This window comes from Ursus maritimus, unplaced genomic scaffold (assembly GCF_017311325.1).
Source record: "Ursus maritimus isolate PB19 unplaced genomic scaffold, ASM1731132v1 scaffold_2, whole genome shotgun sequence".
Classification (NCBI taxonomy): domain Eukaryota; kingdom Metazoa; phylum Chordata; class Mammalia; order Carnivora; family Ursidae; genus Ursus; species Ursus maritimus.
Genome location: NW_024424452.1, coordinates 37,975,298 through 37,993,608, shown reverse-complemented (window position 1 = coordinate 37,993,608; position 18,311 = coordinate 37,975,298). Strand labels below are relative to the sequence as shown.

At 65.2% G+C, this 18,311-nt stretch overlaps 2 protein-coding genes across 2 annotated transcripts in view; both read left to right on the top strand.

Annotated features, from left to right (window-relative positions):
* UBE2I (ubiquitin conjugating enzyme E2 I) overlaps positions 1-690 on the top strand; it is an 8,340-nt gene extending 7,650 nt beyond the window's left edge. The window contains exon 6 of the mRNA XM_008696716.2: positions 92-690. Within this exon, the coding sequence (XP_008694938.2) occupies positions 92-155 (64 nt within the window). The 3' untranslated portion in view covers positions 156-690. The remainder of the gene's footprint in view (positions 1-91) is intronic.
* A 5,345-nt stretch (positions 691-6,035) lies between these two features.
* The window catches only part of BAIAP3 (BAI1 associated protein 3), a 16,900-nt gene continuing 4,624 nt past the window's right edge, over positions 6,036-18,311 (top strand). The window contains exons 1-28 of the mRNA XM_040635574.1: positions 6,036-6,153; positions 10,730-10,870; positions 11,188-11,275; positions 11,400-11,480; positions 11,832-11,939; positions 12,342-12,401; positions 12,541-12,607; positions 12,710-12,905; positions 13,190-13,234; positions 13,366-13,443; positions 13,539-13,641; positions 13,929-14,036; positions 14,132-14,227; positions 14,333-14,436; positions 14,781-14,901; positions 15,292-15,416; positions 15,495-15,585; positions 15,709-15,765; positions 15,864-15,961; positions 16,062-16,113; positions 16,212-16,342; positions 16,580-16,703; positions 16,783-16,926; positions 17,038-17,130; positions 17,210-17,401; positions 17,474-17,542; positions 17,614-17,693; positions 17,764-17,872. Of these exons, the coding sequence (XP_040491508.1) occupies positions 10,740-10,870; positions 11,188-11,275; positions 11,400-11,480; positions 11,832-11,939; positions 12,342-12,401; positions 12,541-12,607; positions 12,710-12,905; positions 13,190-13,234; positions 13,366-13,443; positions 13,539-13,641; positions 13,929-14,036; positions 14,132-14,227; positions 14,333-14,436; positions 14,781-14,901; positions 15,292-15,416; positions 15,495-15,585; positions 15,709-15,765; positions 15,864-15,961; positions 16,062-16,113; positions 16,212-16,342; positions 16,580-16,703; positions 16,783-16,926; positions 17,038-17,130; positions 17,210-17,401; positions 17,474-17,542; positions 17,614-17,693; positions 17,764-17,872 (2,751 nt within the window). The 5' untranslated portion in view covers positions 6,036-6,153; positions 10,730-10,739. The remainder of the gene's footprint in view (positions 6,154-10,729; positions 10,871-11,187; positions 11,276-11,399; positions 11,481-11,831; positions 11,940-12,341; positions 12,402-12,540; positions 12,608-12,709; positions 12,906-13,189; positions 13,235-13,365; positions 13,444-13,538; positions 13,642-13,928; positions 14,037-14,131; positions 14,228-14,332; positions 14,437-14,780; positions 14,902-15,291; positions 15,417-15,494; positions 15,586-15,708; positions 15,766-15,863; positions 15,962-16,061; positions 16,114-16,211; positions 16,343-16,579; positions 16,704-16,782; positions 16,927-17,037; positions 17,131-17,209; positions 17,402-17,473; positions 17,543-17,613; positions 17,694-17,763; positions 17,873-18,311) is intronic.

Here is an 18,311-nt window from a genome sequence, read left to right as displayed (position 1 = left end):
CCTGATCAGAGGCCGTCCTCTGAGCCCGCGTTGCCTTCCGTGATGCCCTGGCCCCGAGGCTGACCTGTCTCTCTCTTGGCCTCCTCCTCAGCCAAAACAGAGTGGAGTACGAGAAGAGGGTTCGAGCACAAGCCAAGAAGTTCGCGCCTTCGTAAGCGGCGGCCGCGGCAGTGTAAGAAGGAAGGGATGGGTTTGGCAAGAACTTGTTTACAACATTTTTGCAAATCTAACGTTGCTCTGTACAATTACTAGTCACCTGGGAGGGTGGGCGGGCGCCATTTTCCATTTCCGCCACTGGCACGCAGTCCTGACTCGCTGAGCTGCCCGGTTTTTCATACAGGGTCTCTTCCTTCAGTCTTTTGTATTTTTGATTGTTATGTAAAACTTGCTTTTATTTTAATATTGATGTCAGTATTTCAACTGCTGTAAAATTATAAACTTTTATACTTCGATGAGCCCCGAGGAGCTAGTTTCCTTTGCTCGCGGACGCAGGCATGCTTCCCACCGTGTAGAGCTACGCGTAGCCTCCCGCTGGCCCTTCCCGCCTCGCTCCCCGCAGAACCCAGGTTGTGTTGCTTATGAGCCTCAGATCCAAAGGCAGCCGGCGTCTCGTCTCCGCATCACTTCCTTTGTGTTTATATGGCGTTTTGTCTGTGTTGCTGTTTAGAGTAAATAAACTGTTTATATAAAGGTTTTGGTTGCATTATCGTCATTAAGAGCGTGAGGAGGCGGCCTCGCGGTGCCCCGGCCCCCCACGCGGCTGCAGGCCCGCGGAGCAGAGCTCGCTGCTGTGCTCGGCCTGGGCCTCTGTAGATAGTGCCGTGTGCAAGGACGGCGTGTGTCCAGGGCTTGTCCCCCACCCCAGGTCTTCGGGCTGCGCAGAGAGCAGATGTGGTCAGGTTGGAACTGGTGTCTGGAGCCTTCTAAAGCTGGTTCGAGCCGGACCCTGCCCCAGGGAGGACTGCGTGCCAGCAGCTCCCCTCTTCCTGGCACATGCTGGAGCCTGCCGGGGGCGCCTGTGGCCTCCTGCTGCCCGCCCGGCCTCACCGGCCGCCCTGGGATCGTCCTGCGCCCGCTGCGCCAGCTCCCCAACCCTGGGTGCGGGCGGCCCGGCATCGGGACAGACACCCCGGAGGCTGGACTGAGGCCGCCGTGCACAGGCACTTCCTTTTTCCTGAAGGACTCTGAGCCCGGTCTGCCTGTGGGGCTGTTCTCAGAAAGCACCCCGAAACCTGAGCCCAGCTCTGTGAGGTCAACTGCCTGCTCAGTTGAGAAACGGGCCTGGGTCCTGGCTCAGCTTCAAGGAGCCCTAGACGGAGACAGTGCCCTGCACCAGCTGACCTCGCCTTCCCACCCTGGGGACCCTCGCTTTCCCAAGCGGGTCACCTGTGGCTCCAGCACACGGACCGAGCTGGGGCGGGAGGGCTGGCCCCAGGGCCCTCGGTCAGGAAGGGCATCTCGACGTGGCCCCGCAGCAGGACGGCAGTGAGAGTGGGAGGTGGCCCCTCGGCCCCATGGCCACAGTTGCTGCGTGGCTCCGAGGCCCCAGTGCCTTGCTCACTCGCGTAGCTGGACGGTTAGCAGAGCTCAGCCTGATGTTGGTGATTCATTTCTGATGCGAGGGCCTTCGGGGGGCTCAGCCGGCTTGTGTGTTTGTCGCCTCTCCCAGAACGAGGGCCGTCGGGGGGCTCAGCCGGCTTGTGTGTTTGTCGCCTCTCCCAGAACGTCTTATTTTGTAATGACTGAGATACTCTTAGGAATAGCCGCACATGTATATGGTTAATGTATATGGAAATTCAATATATTTTCTAGTTGCAGCATTCTAAAGTAATCGATGTTTCTAGCAAATTGTCATGATTTCAACTAATGAAATGTCCTTTTGTGCCCCAGTCCTTGGCTTAACAACGTTGTGACTCTTGTAACAGAAGTACGGAACGCGTCCATCCTGTTCTGATGTGAGGGAAGAGAGTGTGTTCCCAGCGTGAGGCGCCTAATGATTAGTAAGGAATTGGGGGCAATACATGAACCACTGTATCCAAGAACCCTCTGATTAAAAACATTTCCACAAACTGTGGCCTGCAGGGCGTGTCCTTTTCCTGCCCCGCCCGACAGGCCCCCACCCCTGCCTGGGGCCTCCCCTGCTACCTCTTCCCCATGGCCTCAGTGTCAGACCCTCAGGGCTCCGTGGGGTGGGCAGGGGCTGGTGACCCTGGAGCCGGGGTGGCACGTCCCCTTTGGTCCCCTCTGAGACCAGGCACACATCCTGTGCTGACCTTGGCCCTGTGGCCAAGTTCCCCCTGCATCTCCTGGGCCTGCCAGAGCAGGGCGACCCTCCTGGGGCCAAGCTGTCCTTGACGCCTGGGGCGGGCCTCTGCAGGGGACGCCCAGCTGCAAGTGAGTCCTCAACTCAGACCCCGACGGTGTGTCCTGTGGCTGGGGCTCCCCGGAGAACCTGGCCACAGCCCCCCAGGCGGTGGGCCCCCGAGAGCCGCCCTGGCCCCCCTGGACGGTCCCGCCCAGGCCAGAGCCCGCACCCTCACGCTTGTCCACCGCGCAAAGCCGCCTCCTTCCCTGAGTGGGCGCACGTGGCAGGCTCTGCGGATAGGCAGCCTCCATTTTGTGGTTGCCATGACGACAAGTTGCCAGGTTGGAGGGCCAGACTGAACACTGACTTGGGCCGGCTCGAACCGGTCTGAGCCTGCTCCAGCAGGGAGGGGCCCGAGAAACGCTGGTCCAGATCTGTCCCCAGCTGACCTTGGTGCTGAGTCTTGGGGGGTATCCTGTCGCCGTGGCCCACGAGGCTCGTCTGGAGTTCTCCAGACGCTGGGACCCCACCTGCGGAGGCCCTGGCCCTGACCGCGGGGGCTGGTGTAGGACCATGGGCCGGAGCAACGGGCTTGGAGCACCGGGTCCCATCCACCCTGTTGTCGCCAGACCCGAGGAGCCCAGCACCTGTCAGGAATTTGCAGCCCCAGGGCCTTGGTTCTCCCTCCCCGATGGCTACCCTTGCAGGGGACCTACGCACCACCCTCCTGAAGAGAGGGGCCCTTGGGGCTCATGCTGCCCCTCCCACTCCTGGAGCCCCAGAACCTGCCCCCCCCCAGCCCTGCCTCTTGATGGGGCACACGAGCTTTGTCCCCTCCAGGGCCCTCACAGAGGAGCCGGTGGGGGAGGGGCGTTGCTGGGAGGTGGCCTGCATACCTGCCTCTGGACCAGAAGCTGATGGGCACCCTCAGTGGACAGACAGTGGACAGCACTCTGCAGGCCAGGTGGCCAGCCCTCATGGAGACCTGCGGAGCCCCATCTGGGCCTGCTGCTGCACCCCCACAGAAACCTCAGGCGCACAGCGGCACCCTTTGGCCACCAAGGCCACCCTGGTCTGGTGCAGGCTTCACCTGTGCAGGTGTTGGCCCCACTGCGCTGCCGCTGACATCATCCCAGAAGCAAGTCTTTCAGGTGAGGGACAAGACCCCCTCCCGCCTGGGGCCTCTTCTGGCAGAACCACCCAGATGGCACAGGCAATGGGACAGATTCCTGCAGTCCCAAGTGCCCTGGCCCAAGTCCCTGGGCTGCGCCCCCACCATTCTCCAGAGTCGTCCCCTCTTCACACCTCTGACGGGTGCCCAGGTGCAGGTGGGAGCGGGTGGGAGGAGCCTGACTGCTAGGGGCTCTGCCTGCAATTCCAAGGCCTGCCACCAGAGGGCATGAGGTCATGAAGCTTTATTTATTTATTTATTTTAAGATTTTATTTTTTTAAGTCCTCTCTACACCAACGTGGGGCTCGAACCTACACCCCCGAGATCAAGAGTTGCACGCTCCACTGACGGAGCCGGCCAGGTGCCCCAAGCTTCTTTAAATCATGAGGGGTGGTGTGGCCTTACAGAGATGTCCCCCGCCTCCCCTGCTGCCCTTCCTGCTCTCCAGCGGGCATCTGAAGCGTCTATCCAGAGCCTGGGGGTTTTCTCCTGGACCTAAGGAAAGAAAGCTGTGGCCCCGACCTGCCCAAAGCCCAGAGGGTGTGAACTCCACCTGCCCACCAGCCTGCCGAGCCTGACCCCTCTAGGTGAAGTGTTTGTGCCCCAACTCCTGCTGTGACATACGCATGCTCCACACGGCCCCCTCCCCACCCTCTCTCCTTGCAGGGGGTCACCCACCACCTACGGAGGTGGGGACTGAGTCCTCTGAGGGCCAGCCATGGCCAAGGTCCCTGTCCCCATCCCCTGTGGACCCGGAGGGTGTGCAGCTGACACTACCCAGTGTACCCAATACTGGCTTCTCACTGAGACCCCCCCTTGCCGAGGGGTGCATGCTGCTGCTATGTCCATTTTATAAAAAAAAGGGAAACTGAGGTCCAGGGCAGCAGAAGGGTGTGATGGGGCAGGGCCCCTCCTAACTTCCTGTTTATAGCGGCTGCAGGATCTCATCTCTTCACCCCAAAGCCATTATGATCACCATGGCAACCAGGCCTGTGTTTGTTCCAACAGGTTGGCAGAACCTGATGAAGGACTGCAGGGTGGGGGGCATTGGCTCTGAGATCCTGGCTCAGGACCTGCCAGTCCCCAGGGGAGAACATCAGCTGCCCCCGCCCCGATTTCTGTCCCGTGCAGGGGTAGGAGGAGCCCGGCTCCCCTGCTCCCCTCCATCCCAAGCAGTTGGTGCGTGGTCCTGAGCACCCCTGTCCCCATGTGCCTGGCTGTGCCGGGCCAGGATGGAAGCAGGGCCTGGAGGCAGAGAGCCTCCAGGAGGAGAAGCCACCCTGGGAGCTCCGTGTCTCCTCCAGGGCAGCGTGGACATGTGTGAGTTCGGACCTAGGAGCTGAGACAGGCGGTGTCCCCATCAGAGCAGTGTGTGCCCCATCCTGGGGTGATGGGAGAGGTGCTGGGTCCCCCCTGGGCTGGGGAAGCCAAGGCCATGCTCTCCCCATACTCCCTCCCCCGTCTCCACCGAACGGGGCTGCAAGGTGGGAAGTTCACAGCCTGGCGGCGGAGCTGCGGCCAAGCTGCCTCCCTGTGATTGGAACTCTGGTCCTCCACCTTCAGCCCACAGCTCAGCCAACCCCTGGCCTCCCCCCAGCAAATCATCCTTGCCTCTGGGCCTGAGGGAGTGTGTTCTGGGCCTGTCTTTTGATTTCCCACACTGCCTGGGGCCCCACCATTAGAGATGAGGTCCTTCGGGTTAAAAACATCTCCAAATCGGTGGATCCCCTAAGTACAAGGTCGGCTGATGATCCAGCAGGATCGGCCAAAGGCAAGGAAGGGATCCGGAGACCCAGTGCACCTCAGAAGTCTCCAGAACCTCTGAGCAGCCCCTGCGTGTCTTCCAGGCCCCCCTAGCACCACCTGGAGCTTGTGAGAAACGCAGCTGGTCCGCCCCAGCCCAGACTCCTGCAATTAGCAGGTAGGTCTGGGGCGGGGCGCAGCAATCCGTTTTCACGAGCTCTCCAGGTGGACACGGCGCATTGCTCGTTGCTCGTGCCAGTTTCAGAGCGGCACCAGGAGGCGCGAAGAAGAGCGCAGGCGTGCGGTCCCGCCCAGGCCTGGACGTTCCAGCCGGCTGTGAGACGCGGCACCCGGCCCAGCCGGGGCGTCGGGGGCCTCCCCTGCGCCGTGGGGACGCTGACCAACAGGTGGGGTGTGTGGGGGAACGTCCTGGGATAATGCCTGCAGCACCCCTCGCCCCGGGGGCAGACTGGTGGCGGAGTTGACGCAGCGGTCCGAGCTTGGGATGGCAGGCCCTTCCGGAAAAGTCTGCGCTGCGGCCCGGGCCGGTCCTACTCGGTTTCTGCGACTTCGGCCTCCCGAGGGTGCCCGGGGGAGGGGGTCCTGACGCAGCACAACCCGCTCCCCGCTCCGCACCCATCCGTGGCTGGACGGCCAGCCGCGCGCCCCGCCCCCCAGGGAAGGGGGCTCCCTGGCCCGACTCCCCTGCGGCGGGCGCGCGCGCGGGGGGGTCGTGGGGCGGGGTCGCGGGAGCGGCAGGGGCTGGCCTGGGGGCGGGGCTAGCACTCAGGCCCCGCCCCCGCCGCGCTCAGTCGTCGGCGCGGCTGCGAGCTAGCTGTGCCGGGCGTCCCTGGAGTCGGTGCCGAGCGCGGCATCTCCCGAGCCCCAGAGCCCCCGAGCCCCAGAGCCTCCGACCCCGCGCCCCCGGCCCACGGTGAGTGCGCGGACTCCGGGCGGGTTTGGGGCGCCGCGCCCTTCGGCCGCCGCCACCGCCGAGAGCCCGGTCCGGCTCCTGCGTTTGCGGACCCCGAGGGGCGCGGGGAGGCCCCCCGAGGAGGAGGGCGGCGGGAGGTGGGGAAAGCACGCCCCCGACTCCGGGGAAACTGAGGCCGGCGCATGCTCGGAGGGACGGGTCTCAGGCACTACTCTCCGCCCGCGTCCCCAGGAGCGCCAGAGCCGGCGGGGGTCGGGGGGGGGTGGCAGCAGGACGCCCCTCTGACCCCGGTGCCCTCATCCCCGCGGAGGCCGCAGGTGGGTCCGGGCCGGGGACCTCGGAGACGCTCGGCGAGGTTTCCCAGGCAACCTGCTGGGGGGCAGATGCCCCCAGGCGCCCCTTCCTTCCCTCCCTGCCGCCAGTCATCTGAGGACCCCGGTATCCACGAAATCCCTCCAGGGGCCGGAACGGTATAAAACAATACGCACTCACCAGGCTTCTCAGCTGCCCGCGGACCACCCGCTCATCGGGGAGGGAAAGACCTCGACGGAATTGGGGGGCCCGAGGCTTCTGCGGGGAGCACGGAGAGGGAGGGGCGGGGCGGGGAGGGCGCGGCGAGAAGGGATGTCGGTGGGCGAAGTGGGAGGAACATCGCAGTGGAGACAGGTGAGTAAAGGCCGGCGGAGGGAGCCTCGGAGGAAGGTCAGACGGAGGGGTTTCATTTTTCATGCATTCATTCTAGAAGTATCTGGGTAGCCCTTTACACGAGACCCCACGCGTCATAGGGCTTTAGGTCCGGCTAGAGGGCTGCCTACAATGCACATTCCTAGGCCCTTCCCCAGGGATCAGGGTGCAGTCGGATCTCAGGGAGCAGCATTTGTAACGGGAGCACTGTCTAGGGGGCCACGAGGACATGACAGCCGGACATCCAATGGGAAGAGTGAAGGGGGGGTTGGGCTGGGAAGAGAAGACCCAGAGGGTGACGTGGAGACCGGCATGTGGGACCAGATATCCTGTCACTCCCCCTGCACAGCCAGGGTAGCTGCAGGGGACCCCTGCCCCTGAGTCTCCAGGGACCAAATTTTGGTAAGAAGGGCCCTAGTGCTCTGAGATGTTTATCATAAAGGTGTTTATTCACTAAGTGGGTGGTGGCTGGCCACAGGGGACACTAGTTAGGGAGACAGATAGGGCTCTGGCTCAGGTCTGTGGCCCCCAACCCACCTGCTTTGGCACCACCCAAGCCCCCAGGTGGGCGAGCAGGAGACAGGGTGGCTTAGAGCCCTTGGTGTGAGTCCTGGCTCCAGGCAGGTCACCCCAGCCCTGGGGTGTGAAATGGGACAGTGATACCCACTTTGCAGGACTGCCACTGGGCAGTCAACCTGGGCCTTGGGGACAGCCAGGGGACAAGGTGGGCCTGGTAATGTTGGCTTGGCTCCAGTGCCAGTGGGGCATCCAGCTCCTCGGCCAGCCTCACCTCACCCATTGGACAAAAGAGAGCTGGGATTCTGGCCCTGGTGGCCCAGCGTGAGCAAGGATGCGGGCACATCTTGTTCTGTGCACCTGCCCAGCCCAAGGGGACAGAGACCAAGAGAGCTCAGGCAGGAGTTCCGTTGGGGCCTGGCAGACAGACGGAGGGCCCCTGCGGCCAGGGGGTCAGCCGCACACCCACTGCTGCTGCGGCTCTGGGTGAGGTGCTGGCTGGCTCCCAGGTCCCAGGCCATCGGCTGCAGCAGTATCAGTACCCGAGCAGTGGAGGGTTTCCAGGGAAACTGGAGCAGTGTCTGAGCACCCAAGGATGAGCCATCTTTCCCAGACACCTGTGCCCAGTGTCACTTTTGCCCCCATCCAGTCAACGAGCTAAGGGAGGGAGCGCCGCAGAGAGGGAGGCCAGCCTACCTGGACCCCAGAACTCAACAATGCCAGGAGCTTAGAGCTTGGACACTGGAGTCAGAGGCGTCCATCCCTGGCCACTTGCTGGTTCTGTGGCCTTGAGTAAGCTCCTGAGCCTGGGGCCTCAGTTTCTCCAGGTAGATGAGGGGAGTAGAGCAGTACCCCCTTTCTGGGGCTGAGATTATGGGGCAAGGTGGCCCCCCTCTGTGTTGAACGTTTCATTCTCAGAGAGGCTCCCGATCTCTGCGGCCACTTGGCTCCTGCGTCATGTTTGTCTCTGGGACCGTGAGCCCCTGTAGCCCCTGTCACTCGGCAGACGCAATTGGCGGTTGCCCTGGCAACAGCTCAAGCAGTGGCTGCTCCCCTAGCTTTGGGGGGCTGCGGGGGTAGCAGCCTCTTCCCCACAGCTAGAGAGGAGAAGGGGGGCCCCGATGCCCGGCCGCCTTGGGACCTCACTGCTGACGGTAGGGGCGACAGCGTGTAGGACTGCATGCCCGCGCCACTGCGCCCCCCCCCCATCTTTGCAGAGAGGCTCAGGGGGCGGGCAGTGGTAAATATGAGGAAGGCAGGGCCTCGTTTCAGGGGTTGAGCCGGCTGCTCTCTCTGTCCCCAGCTCTCAGATGAGGCCCTCTGAGCCCAGTGTTCCCCGGGGCTCTACATAGGACTGGCGTTGGGGCATCAGGCGGCAGGCCGAGGTGCTGTCTGCAGGGGTGGCCTGAGCTGGCCGGCGGTACAGAGCAGGGATGGCAGCGCTGGGGCCACGGAGAGACAAACACAGCGGGGGGTCAGGTGCAGGACTTGGGGGTGTCCGGCAGGCCCCGGTTCCAGCGCTGCCGGCAGACACGCTGAGGACGAGGTAGCAGGTGTTCACTAGAGGCTTGCAGGGATGCGGCCACGATCCCTGGGGCGCTGGCCTGGGTACATGGGGCAGGGCTGGGGCTCACCTGGCTGTCCCACCACGAACTGCCCGTGAGATCTGGGGCAGGAATAGGTGCACCCAGCTCAGTCCCCGCTCCCTATTTTGTCAACTGCAATGATGGTTGTCTCTGCCCAGGCTGTGCCTGGCCCAGAGGGACCCTTCATAAGTGGACGCATGAGCTCCACCGAGAAAGGGCAGTGAGTCCAAAGGCCCTGGGGTATGTTGAGGGGAGCGTGATGCATGCTCTACACCAGCGGCTGGCAAGCCTGGGGCAGGGAGCCCAAGGGGTGGGCACCGAGGGGGGGATTCAGCCTGGCCAGGGGGTCGGCACTTTGATAGTTTTCAGCAGGGCCACAAGGAGACCACCCTGGGGTTTTGGGGGAGGCTCAGGTTGTTGCCTGGCTCAGGGGGCAGGTGGGTGCTGGGCCGGCCAGTGCTGTGGGAGAAGAGGGCCTGCAGTAGCTTCGTGGTCCCACTGCCCTTCCCCCTGGCGTCTGCAGGGGCCCCTGAATCCCCTGAAGGAGGCAAGCCGGTGTGACGGTGCCTGGCAGGGCAGGGGGACTGGAGATGACAACGCGTACACGTGGGGACACTGCTCAGGGACACTGCTGGGGTCCTGGGCTCAGCCCCTCGCAGGGCCGCAGACTTGCCTTCCAGGCCTTGCCCGCCGCCAGGCTCTGTCTGCGCAGAGCAGAGTGACCAGGCCCCACGAGGGGCCGCTTGGCCCAGGCTCTAGTCGGTGGCACGGGGCCCCTCCCTGTCCAGACCCTGACATCTGGGCTGCTGCAGTGCTGTGGCTCGGTTGCCATGACAATGTGGGCCAGTTCCCAGACAGGAGAGGGACGGGGAGTCGTGGCCCCACACCCCAAACCTCTGAGGAGGGGCAGGACTGCTCCACAGTGTCATTTCTACTGATTACGGGGAGCAGGGTCTCCTCTGCAGAGCGGCCAAGGGAGTGAGGGTAGGGCCTTGCCCTGGCCATGCTTGGTGGGTCAGGACCCCCAGCGGCCCCCCCTGCGCATGCTGGCCCCTTGGGGTGAAGGGGTCAGGGAAGGCACTGTGGCCACAGCGCCCCGCTGGCCTCTTCTTGCCTAAGCTTCTCTGCGGGACAAGGACACGGAGGGTCCGGGGAGGGTTTGGCCTCCTGCAGGAGCTTTGTCGGCCCTGGCCCCAGACTGGACCCTCCAGGCTGGGTGACCCAGGCACCCCTCCCCCACAACTCCCTTAGCACAGCCCCCAGGAGACACAGGCCCTTGCTGCTGAGCTGTCCTTAGACCCCAGGGACACAGCGAGGGGACCCAGCCCCGAATGGGTGGCGGGTGGAGGTGTGGCAGAACGGGCCCCCTATGTGGTGGAGTCCACAGCTCCCAGCAATGGAGCATGGACTATACCAGGCACAGTTATCACCTCTCACGCCCCATCCCGTCCCCAGGGTGACCCTGCAGGGATGACCCATTTTGCAGATGGGCTATGAAGACTTAGACCAAGGGACTGGCCCCAGGTCACCAGCAGGAGTACCCGTGGCCCCCTGGGTGCCCAGTGCCGTCCAGCAGGGGGGCTGAGCTCCAGGGAGGCTCAGGTGACCCCTCCTGCTCCACGGGCAGCCCCATCAGGAGGCTGCGCCTGGCCGCCAGGGACGCAGCTCGGGCAGGTTTCTGGCCGATTCAGCCTTTGCTGGGCGTGCACCTGATGTGGTTACCGGGGCCGGCACGGCAGACCTGTGGCCGGTGGACACCCAGAGGCTATGGCCATGCTCTCTGCCCGCAGACCACCCACCATGACGACGCTGCTGGAGATTAAGAGCAGCGTGCTCAGGCAAGTGCAGGTGCGCCCGTCCATCCGCCGGAGGACTGAGGGAGAGCCAGGGCACGCCAGCGCCGACCCGCAGGAGCCCGCTGCAGGGGCCTGGTGGGTGCCCGCACCTGATCCTGTACAGTCCTGTGCACCTGGCCGCCCTTCTCTCGCTGGGCCCGCTCCCCCCGCTGCCCCAGCACGACCTCCAGGGGGGAGCCCGGGAGAGTCTGAACCCAAGGCCGGGGGTGGGGGCGCCCACACGGTGCACATCAGACTGAGCCCTCGGACACGTGGACACCCAGGCAGTCCCCTCGAGGTGTGGGGGCTGGTGGCTGTCCCTGGAGCTTCCGGGAGGATTCGCTGACCCTCAGCAGGGGGCAGGGGCGTGCTGCTAGCCCTGAGCTGACCCTCAGCCTGGCCTTTCTCTGCAGGAAACCCGGGGACGGCGTGGAGTTCTTCGCACAGATGCGTCTCATTCTGAAGAAGGGGGAAGGCAGACAGGGCCTGCCGTGCCCCGAGGTGAGGACGGCTCGGAGCTGCTGCCCGCAGCCCCTGCTACAGCAGGCCCCCACCCCTTAGGCTGAACTCCCTCCCTCCCTGGAGTGCTCCCCACAGGTGGCCCTCACCCGAGTGCCCCCCACAGGTCCTCCTGCGCAGTGGTTCGCCGGCCCCTGCCGAGCCTGTGGACCCCAACCGTGGCCTGAGAGTTCTAACCCCGGAGGAGGTAAGGGGGACGGGGGCCTAGCCCTGGGGAAGGTCTGGGAGAACTTCCTGTGTGCCAGGCCCAAGTTCTGGGGCAGGTGGACAGCAAAGGTGGCAGGGGTGAGGGCCAGGACTTCCCATGGAAGCCAGTTAAGGAGCAGAAGTCGGGGGTCGGACCAGTGGAGGGCCCAGCAGGTGCAAAGGTACCGATGCTGGGACTGGACTCTGCCAGTGGGTGGAGCTACTGGGGGCCGGGATGCAGGGTCGGGGGAACCAAGGTGCCTGGACCCCAGTGGCCAGGGCTCAGGGCCTGGGGTCGAGGGGGACGGGGGGGTGGCTGGGACTCAGGACGCGCCCCGCTCCCTGCCCGCAGGTGGAGATGCTCTATGAGGAAGCCCTGTACACGGTCCTTTACCGTGCGGGGACCATGGGCCCTGACCAGGTGGATGACCAGGAGACCCTACTGGGCTACCTGCAGCAGGTGAGTCCCACCGGCTCCGCCCTCCCTGCTGGCCCAGCCCCACCCTCCTCTGGGGAGAACGGAGACGACTGTCCATCCCAACCCTGTCCTCTGCCTGGTGAATCACCATCCCCCGAATAGCGCCCCCCGTACAGAACGCACCCCCCCACACACACGTGTGTGCACAGGCAGACACACATGCAGGCTGATAGGCATGCCCAGAAGGATGGAGTGATAGATGGACACACGGACACACACAGAAGAGTAGAAAGGACACACTGACAGAGGGACACAGAGGATGGACAGATAGACAGATACATCTTCCCTCCTCCCCTGTGTGTTTCCTCTGCTCTGTGAGGCCCCAGGACACTGGCCAGCCCTGCTTTGGGGGTCCCTGGGCCCTCACACCTGCCCACCCTACAGGTGTTTGGTACCAACCCTGAGGAGCACGCCGAGGCCATTGAGCGTGTGAAGAAGGCCAAGGTGAGGCTGCCACCCGGTGTGGGCAGGTGCCGATCAGCCGCAGTGCTAGGGCTCGGGGGTGGAGAGGACATAGAGCGGGGCCCTGTCATGGCCACACACAGCCTCCCTCAAGAGACCCCTCGGCACCCTTGGCCCACAGGCCCCCACGTACGCCCTGAAAGTCTCTGTCATGCGTGCCAAGAACCTGCTGGCCAAAGACCCCAACGGTGAGTGGGGGCCAGCCAGGAGCTTGGCTGTGCCCAGGCCTGGTGGCCGTGGAGGGACTGGCGGCTCTGGGGCTGGACACTGAGGTGCCCACGGTGTCTCAGGCTTCAGCGACCCATACTGCATGCTGGGCATCCTGCCGGCCTCAGGCGCCCCGCAGGAGCCGGGCCCCCACAAGGACCAGCGTTTCAGCTTCCGCAAAGGCAGCAAGCGTGGAGGCCCACTGCCTGCCAAGTGCATCCAGGTCACCGAGGTCAAGAGCAGCACCCTGAACCCCGTCTGGAAGGAAAACTTCCTCTTGTAAGGCCCTTCTTCCAGCCGGGCGTTGGGGGTGGGGGGCAGGGGGCTGCCACGCCAGGACTCGTGCCATCTCAGTGCCTGCCCCAGCCACCCGAGCGCCTTCCAGAGGACGTCATCGCCTCAGAGAGAGGTGCCATGCCCCAATGGCCACACGGTCAGGATGCAAATCTGGGCAAGCCTGGAGCTCATGGACCCCTTCCTGCAGCTCCTGAAATTGTCTGTCCCTTAGCCCTGGGCAGAGGACTGTCCTGCACCCTCTGGCCATCTCTCCGTTTTCCTTGTAGTGAGATCGAGGATGTCAGCACAGACCAGCTACACCTGGACATCTGGTACAGGCCCCTGGGCCCTGCAGGGCAGGGGGTGTGGGTGCACCTGGTTGTGGGGAGGGTGGCGGTGGGAGGGGACATTCAGGGCCCAGCCAGGCCCCAAAGCCAGATTTGCCCCCTCGCCCCACCTCTAGGGACCACGATGATGACGTGACCCTGGTGGAAGCCTGCAGGAAGCTGAATGAAGTCATCGGCCTGAAGGGCATGAGCAGGTATGACAGGTGGGACCCTGGTGCCCCCCAGACATGGGCCAGGAGGTGGTGGCTTCCCAGGGACCCCAGGTGGGCACACACCCTGCTTTGCCCAGGTATTTCAAACAGATTGTCAAGTCAGCCCGGGCGAATGGGACGGCAGGGCCCACAGAGGACCACACCGATGACTTCCTGGGATGTCTCAACATACCCATCCGGGTGAGTGGGGGCCAGGGCCTTGTTCCCAGAGCACATTTGTGGTGCCTCACCCTCCTGGGACGTCGCTGGTGGCTTTGTCCTGTGATTCCCCCAAGCCTCTCCCATCCTTCCTGGGCTGGGTGGGGGCATTGTGCTGCAGGGGACAGGGAAGGAACAGCCTCCTGGGGCCTCTTGTGTCCAGGCACCCACGAATGCTCACCTGCGCGATGGCCTGTGTTCAGTGGGAAGCAGTGGTCTGTGGGAGGGAGAGGGAGGCGGAATGGCCAGTCTGAACCCCCTTCTCTCAGGAGGTGCCGGTGGCTGGGGAAGACCGCTGGTTCAAGCTGGAACCGCGCTCCAGCGCCTCCCGCGTGCAGGGGGACTGCCAGCTGGTCCTCAAGCTGATCACCACACAGGTGGGGAGCCTGGGGTCCCTTGCCCTGCACCCCGGCCCTACACCCCTGCCCGCGGGCTGCGGCAGCGCTGGTGATGGGCGGGCCCTGCCTTCCAGAGGGACACGGGCATGAGCCAGAGCGGGCGCTCGGGCTTCCTGTCCTACATGCTGCTGCTCGGCCATCTGCTGCAGTTCGAGCACCGGTCCCAGCAGGTAGCCCCGTCCTCGGGACCCGGGAGGGAGAGCGGGGGAGGCCGGGCACCGGGGGCAGGAGGGGATGGCACCTCCTCCCTCCACTCACCCCGCCCCCTCCTCCAGACCAACTCGAGCGGCTGGCGCGGAGAGCTCAGCGGGCCCGCGGCCACCGTGCTCTGCCTGCACGGCGCGCAGAGCAACCTGTCTGCGCTGCAGCTGGCGGTGCTGTAAGTGGGCGGGGCCGCGGGGGGCGGGGCGCCGGATGGCGAGCGGCGGGCGGGGCTGCACGTGCCGGGGAGGAGTCTCGGTGGGGCGGGGCGAATGAGGGGCGGGGTTATGGGAGGGAAAGGGCGCTGTGAATGGCAGCAGCTGGGAGGGAGTGTTACGGGGTGGGGGGCGTGACCTGCGGTGGGCGGGGCAGAAGAGGGGCAGGCTCAGCAAGGAGTGCCTTGAGCGGGACCGGATGAAAGGGGGCGGTGCCGTGAGGGGATTGTGGGACGGGAAGGGGCAAGTAGGAGGGGCACAAGGGGTCTCGTGGGAGGGTCGCGGCCCTGACTCCGCCCCCCCACAGGCACTGGCAGGTCAGCAGCCGCCACCATCAGACCTGCACGCTGGACTATGGCTACCTACTGGGGCTGCTGGAGGACGTGCAGGCGCATTGGGAGGGGGCGTCCTCCCTGCCCCAAGAGCAGGTGAGCTCGCCCTCAGGGACTGGAAGTGCTGCTCCCGGAGTGTGTGCCGTGGGCTGTCGGCCTGCTGGGCAGACAGGGGCGGAGTCCCACCCTCATGGGGCCCCGGGCCTACAGGGTGGGGTGGGCTTGAAAACGAACCTCATGACCCAGGGCAGAGCAAGACTGGGAAGTGCTGCGATAGGGAGTCGTGCCCTTCACTTGGCTGAGTGACAGAGGGAGTGGGTGCTGGCCGCTGGGCAGGGGGAGCTGCTGGTGCAAAGGCCCCGAGGCTGTGGGAGAAAGTAGCAGGGCCGGGCTGGTGATGGCTGCAGGAGGCCCTTGCCGACTGGCTGCCCCCCACCCTGTGGGGAGGGCAGTGAGGGTCAGCTCTGACAGGCCCTGTGCCCCCAGGAGGAGAGCCTGGCTAACAGCTTCTCTGCCTTCTCGGAGTTTGGGCTGCGGCTGCTGCGCCAGCTGCGAGACTACTTCCCAGCCACTAACAGCACAGCCGTCTACCGCCTGGAGCTGCTGCTGAAGTGAGTGCAGCCGTGGGTGCTTGGTGGGGTAGGGGCCGGGCCGGGGCAGCCCATGGTCAGCGGGCGGCCCCTGTCCAGGTGTCTCAGCAAGATGCAGCTCTTCCAGCCGTCCTTCGAGATCTGCCCTTTCGAGACGGAGCTGAACATGGACATCGCGGCTGCGCTGAAGGTCTGTCCGTCCCCGCTCTGGCAGCCGGCCCCCCCTGGCCCCCGGCTCAGCCTGCTCTGCCACTCTCTGCTGCCCTTTTAGGCTCCCCCATTCGCCACCCTGTCTTGGTGACTTGTCTTGCAGAGAGGCAACCGTGAGTGGTATGACAGGCTCCTGAACGCCAAGAGTCCTCGCGAGCAGGTGCCGCTGGGGGAGGGCCGGGCTGCAGGGGAAGGGAGGGAAGGGGTCGGCCAGGAGGTGAGGGCCACAAGGTCAGTGTGAACTGGACTTCCTCGCAGCCGGGGCCGCAGCGCCTTGCCGGGCTGGTGGAGCTGGCCGACGCCGTCTACGAGGACCTGCAGTCCTGCTATGGCATCTACGCCAGCCTCTTCCACAAGTGAGGCCCAGGGCCCTGCCTGCTGCCCTGCCCCCGGCCCCTCGGTGACGCCGCCAGGCCGGGCATGGGGCAAGCCGGTGTGTGGAATTTGTTCTTGCAGCATCGTCGAGATCGACTTCTTCACCCTCACTTTCCGGCAGCTGGAGCGTCTGGTGAGGAGGGGGAGTGGGGAGAATCCACCCCCACCAGGGGCTGGGAAGGTGCCTTGGTTTCCTTGTTGCTGGCAGCCTGACTCTACCATCCCGAGCAGGTGGCCGAGGAGGCGTGGGTGCTGACGGAGGAGCTGAGCCCCAAGATGACCCTCGAGGTGGCCTCAGGGCTCTTCGAGCTGTACCTGACCCTGGCAGACATCCAGCGCTTCTGGAGTAGCATACCCGGCCGGTGCGTGCCCTGCCCCCGCCTGTCCCCGTCCCTCCAGACGCCCCAGTCTGTCTCCGTCCACTATTTGCCTCCCAGACCTGTACCCACTACTCCCTGTCCCTCCACCCGGCTGTCCTCCAGCCTCCTCTAGGAGGCCTCCGGGATGGGATCCCGAGGGCCCTCTGAGGGAAGGAACCTGGGATATGCTGGCTCAAGGTGTTTGAGTCAGGGCGAGCTCTGACGGGGCTCCTGCTGCAGCGACAGCCGCTCCCTTGCTCTGGCCGGCATCCACGCCCCCTTCCTGCCCGCCGTGAAGCTCTGGCTGCAGGTGCTGCGGGACCAGGCCAGGTGGAGACTTCAGGGAGCCGTGGACGTGGACACAGTGAGTAAGCACCCAGACCTGAGGCTGCTGGGCTCAGCCAGGGCCGTCCTGCAATCCAGGCCTCCTCCCGCCTTCTTAGCTGGAGCCCGTGGATGCCTCCTCCAAGCACAGCAGCTCCGCAGCCACTGCTAGCCTCTGCTTCAGTCACATCCAGGAGCTGTGGGCCCGCCTGGCGTGGCCAGACCCTGCTCAGGCCCAGGCGCTGGGCACCCAGCTCAGCCAGGTGTGTGCTGGTGGGTTGGGGAGCACGGTCTGGGAGGAGACAGGAGTCTGGAAGGGGAGCAGGACCGGGGCCCGCAGCCCACAGTTGCTGAGCCCTCTCGTCCCACCCTAGGACCTGTGCGAGGCCACCCTCTTCTACACTGAGCTGCTGCGGAAGAAGGTGGACGCTCAGCCCGGGGCTGCAGGCGAGGCAGTGAGCGAGCCAGTGAGCAGGCTGGTGGGGGCGGGGGCCGGGGGGGCCAGCATGGGCTGCCCGCGCACCCACATCTGACTCTCCTCCCCAGCTCTGTGTGGTCCTCAACAATGTGGAGCTCCTCCGCAAGGCTGCTGGGCAGGCGCTGCGGGGTCTGGCGTGGCCGGAGGCGACTTCGGCGCTTGAGGGGCTGCTCCCGCGGCCTCTGCTCAGCTGTACGCAGGCCCTGGATGAAGACCTGCGGCAGGAGGTCCACACCGTGACGGCGCACCTGACCTCCAAGGTGGGCGGGCGGCCGCGGGGGAGCTGGCTGCCCAGTGTGCGGCCGCCTGGTGCGAGTGCTGCTCTCCCGCAGATGGTGGCCGACATCAGGAAGTACGTCCAGCACATCAGCCTGTCCCCGGACTCCATCCAGAACGATGAAGTAAGTGCACGGCCGGCGGCCGGGGGTGGGGTGGGGCCCGGGGCATCTGGCGCTGAGGGTGCTGCCCGCAGGCCGTGGCCCCGCTCGTCAAGTACCTGGACGAGAAGCTGGCTCTGCTGAACGCCTCGCTGGTGAAGGAGAACCTGAGGAGGTAGGGCTCGTGGTGGGGGCGGGGGGCAGGGGGCCCGCGGTGCTGCCGCTGACCAGGAGTGTCCCTGCAGGGTGCTGGAGGCCCTCTGGGAGCTGCTCCTGCAGGCCATCCTGCAGGCGCTCAGTGCAAACCTCGACGTCTCTGCGGATTTCTACGGCCGCTTTCACTTCACGCTGGAGGTAGGGCTGCACAGAGGAGCCGTCCCTGCCTGGGCGCCTGGGCCCTTTCCTGGCAGTCCCCGGGCATCAAGGCTGCCGATGACCCCTTCGCCCCTCTGCTGGGTGGCCTGGCCTTCCCGGCCTGACCAGCTCCTTGGGGATCCCGGCAGAGCAGGCCCTCCTGCCTGCAAGCCCAGCTGTGTCAGCGGCACCTGGGCCGCCCCAGGCGTTGGCATTCTCCCCTGCTGGCTGGGGGCTTCTGAGGGGCGGTAGGTGTGGGAAGTGGCTCTGGCCCTGCTGCTCACAGCTCCGCCCGTCTCAGCCTGCTGGCCCCAGCACAGCCGTGCCTCTGACGGCTCTGCCTTCTTGCCCTGCCCCAGGCCCTGGTGAATTTTTTCCATGCGGAGGGTCAGGGTCTGCCCCTGGAGAACCTGAGGGACGGAAGCTACAAGGTGAGGCC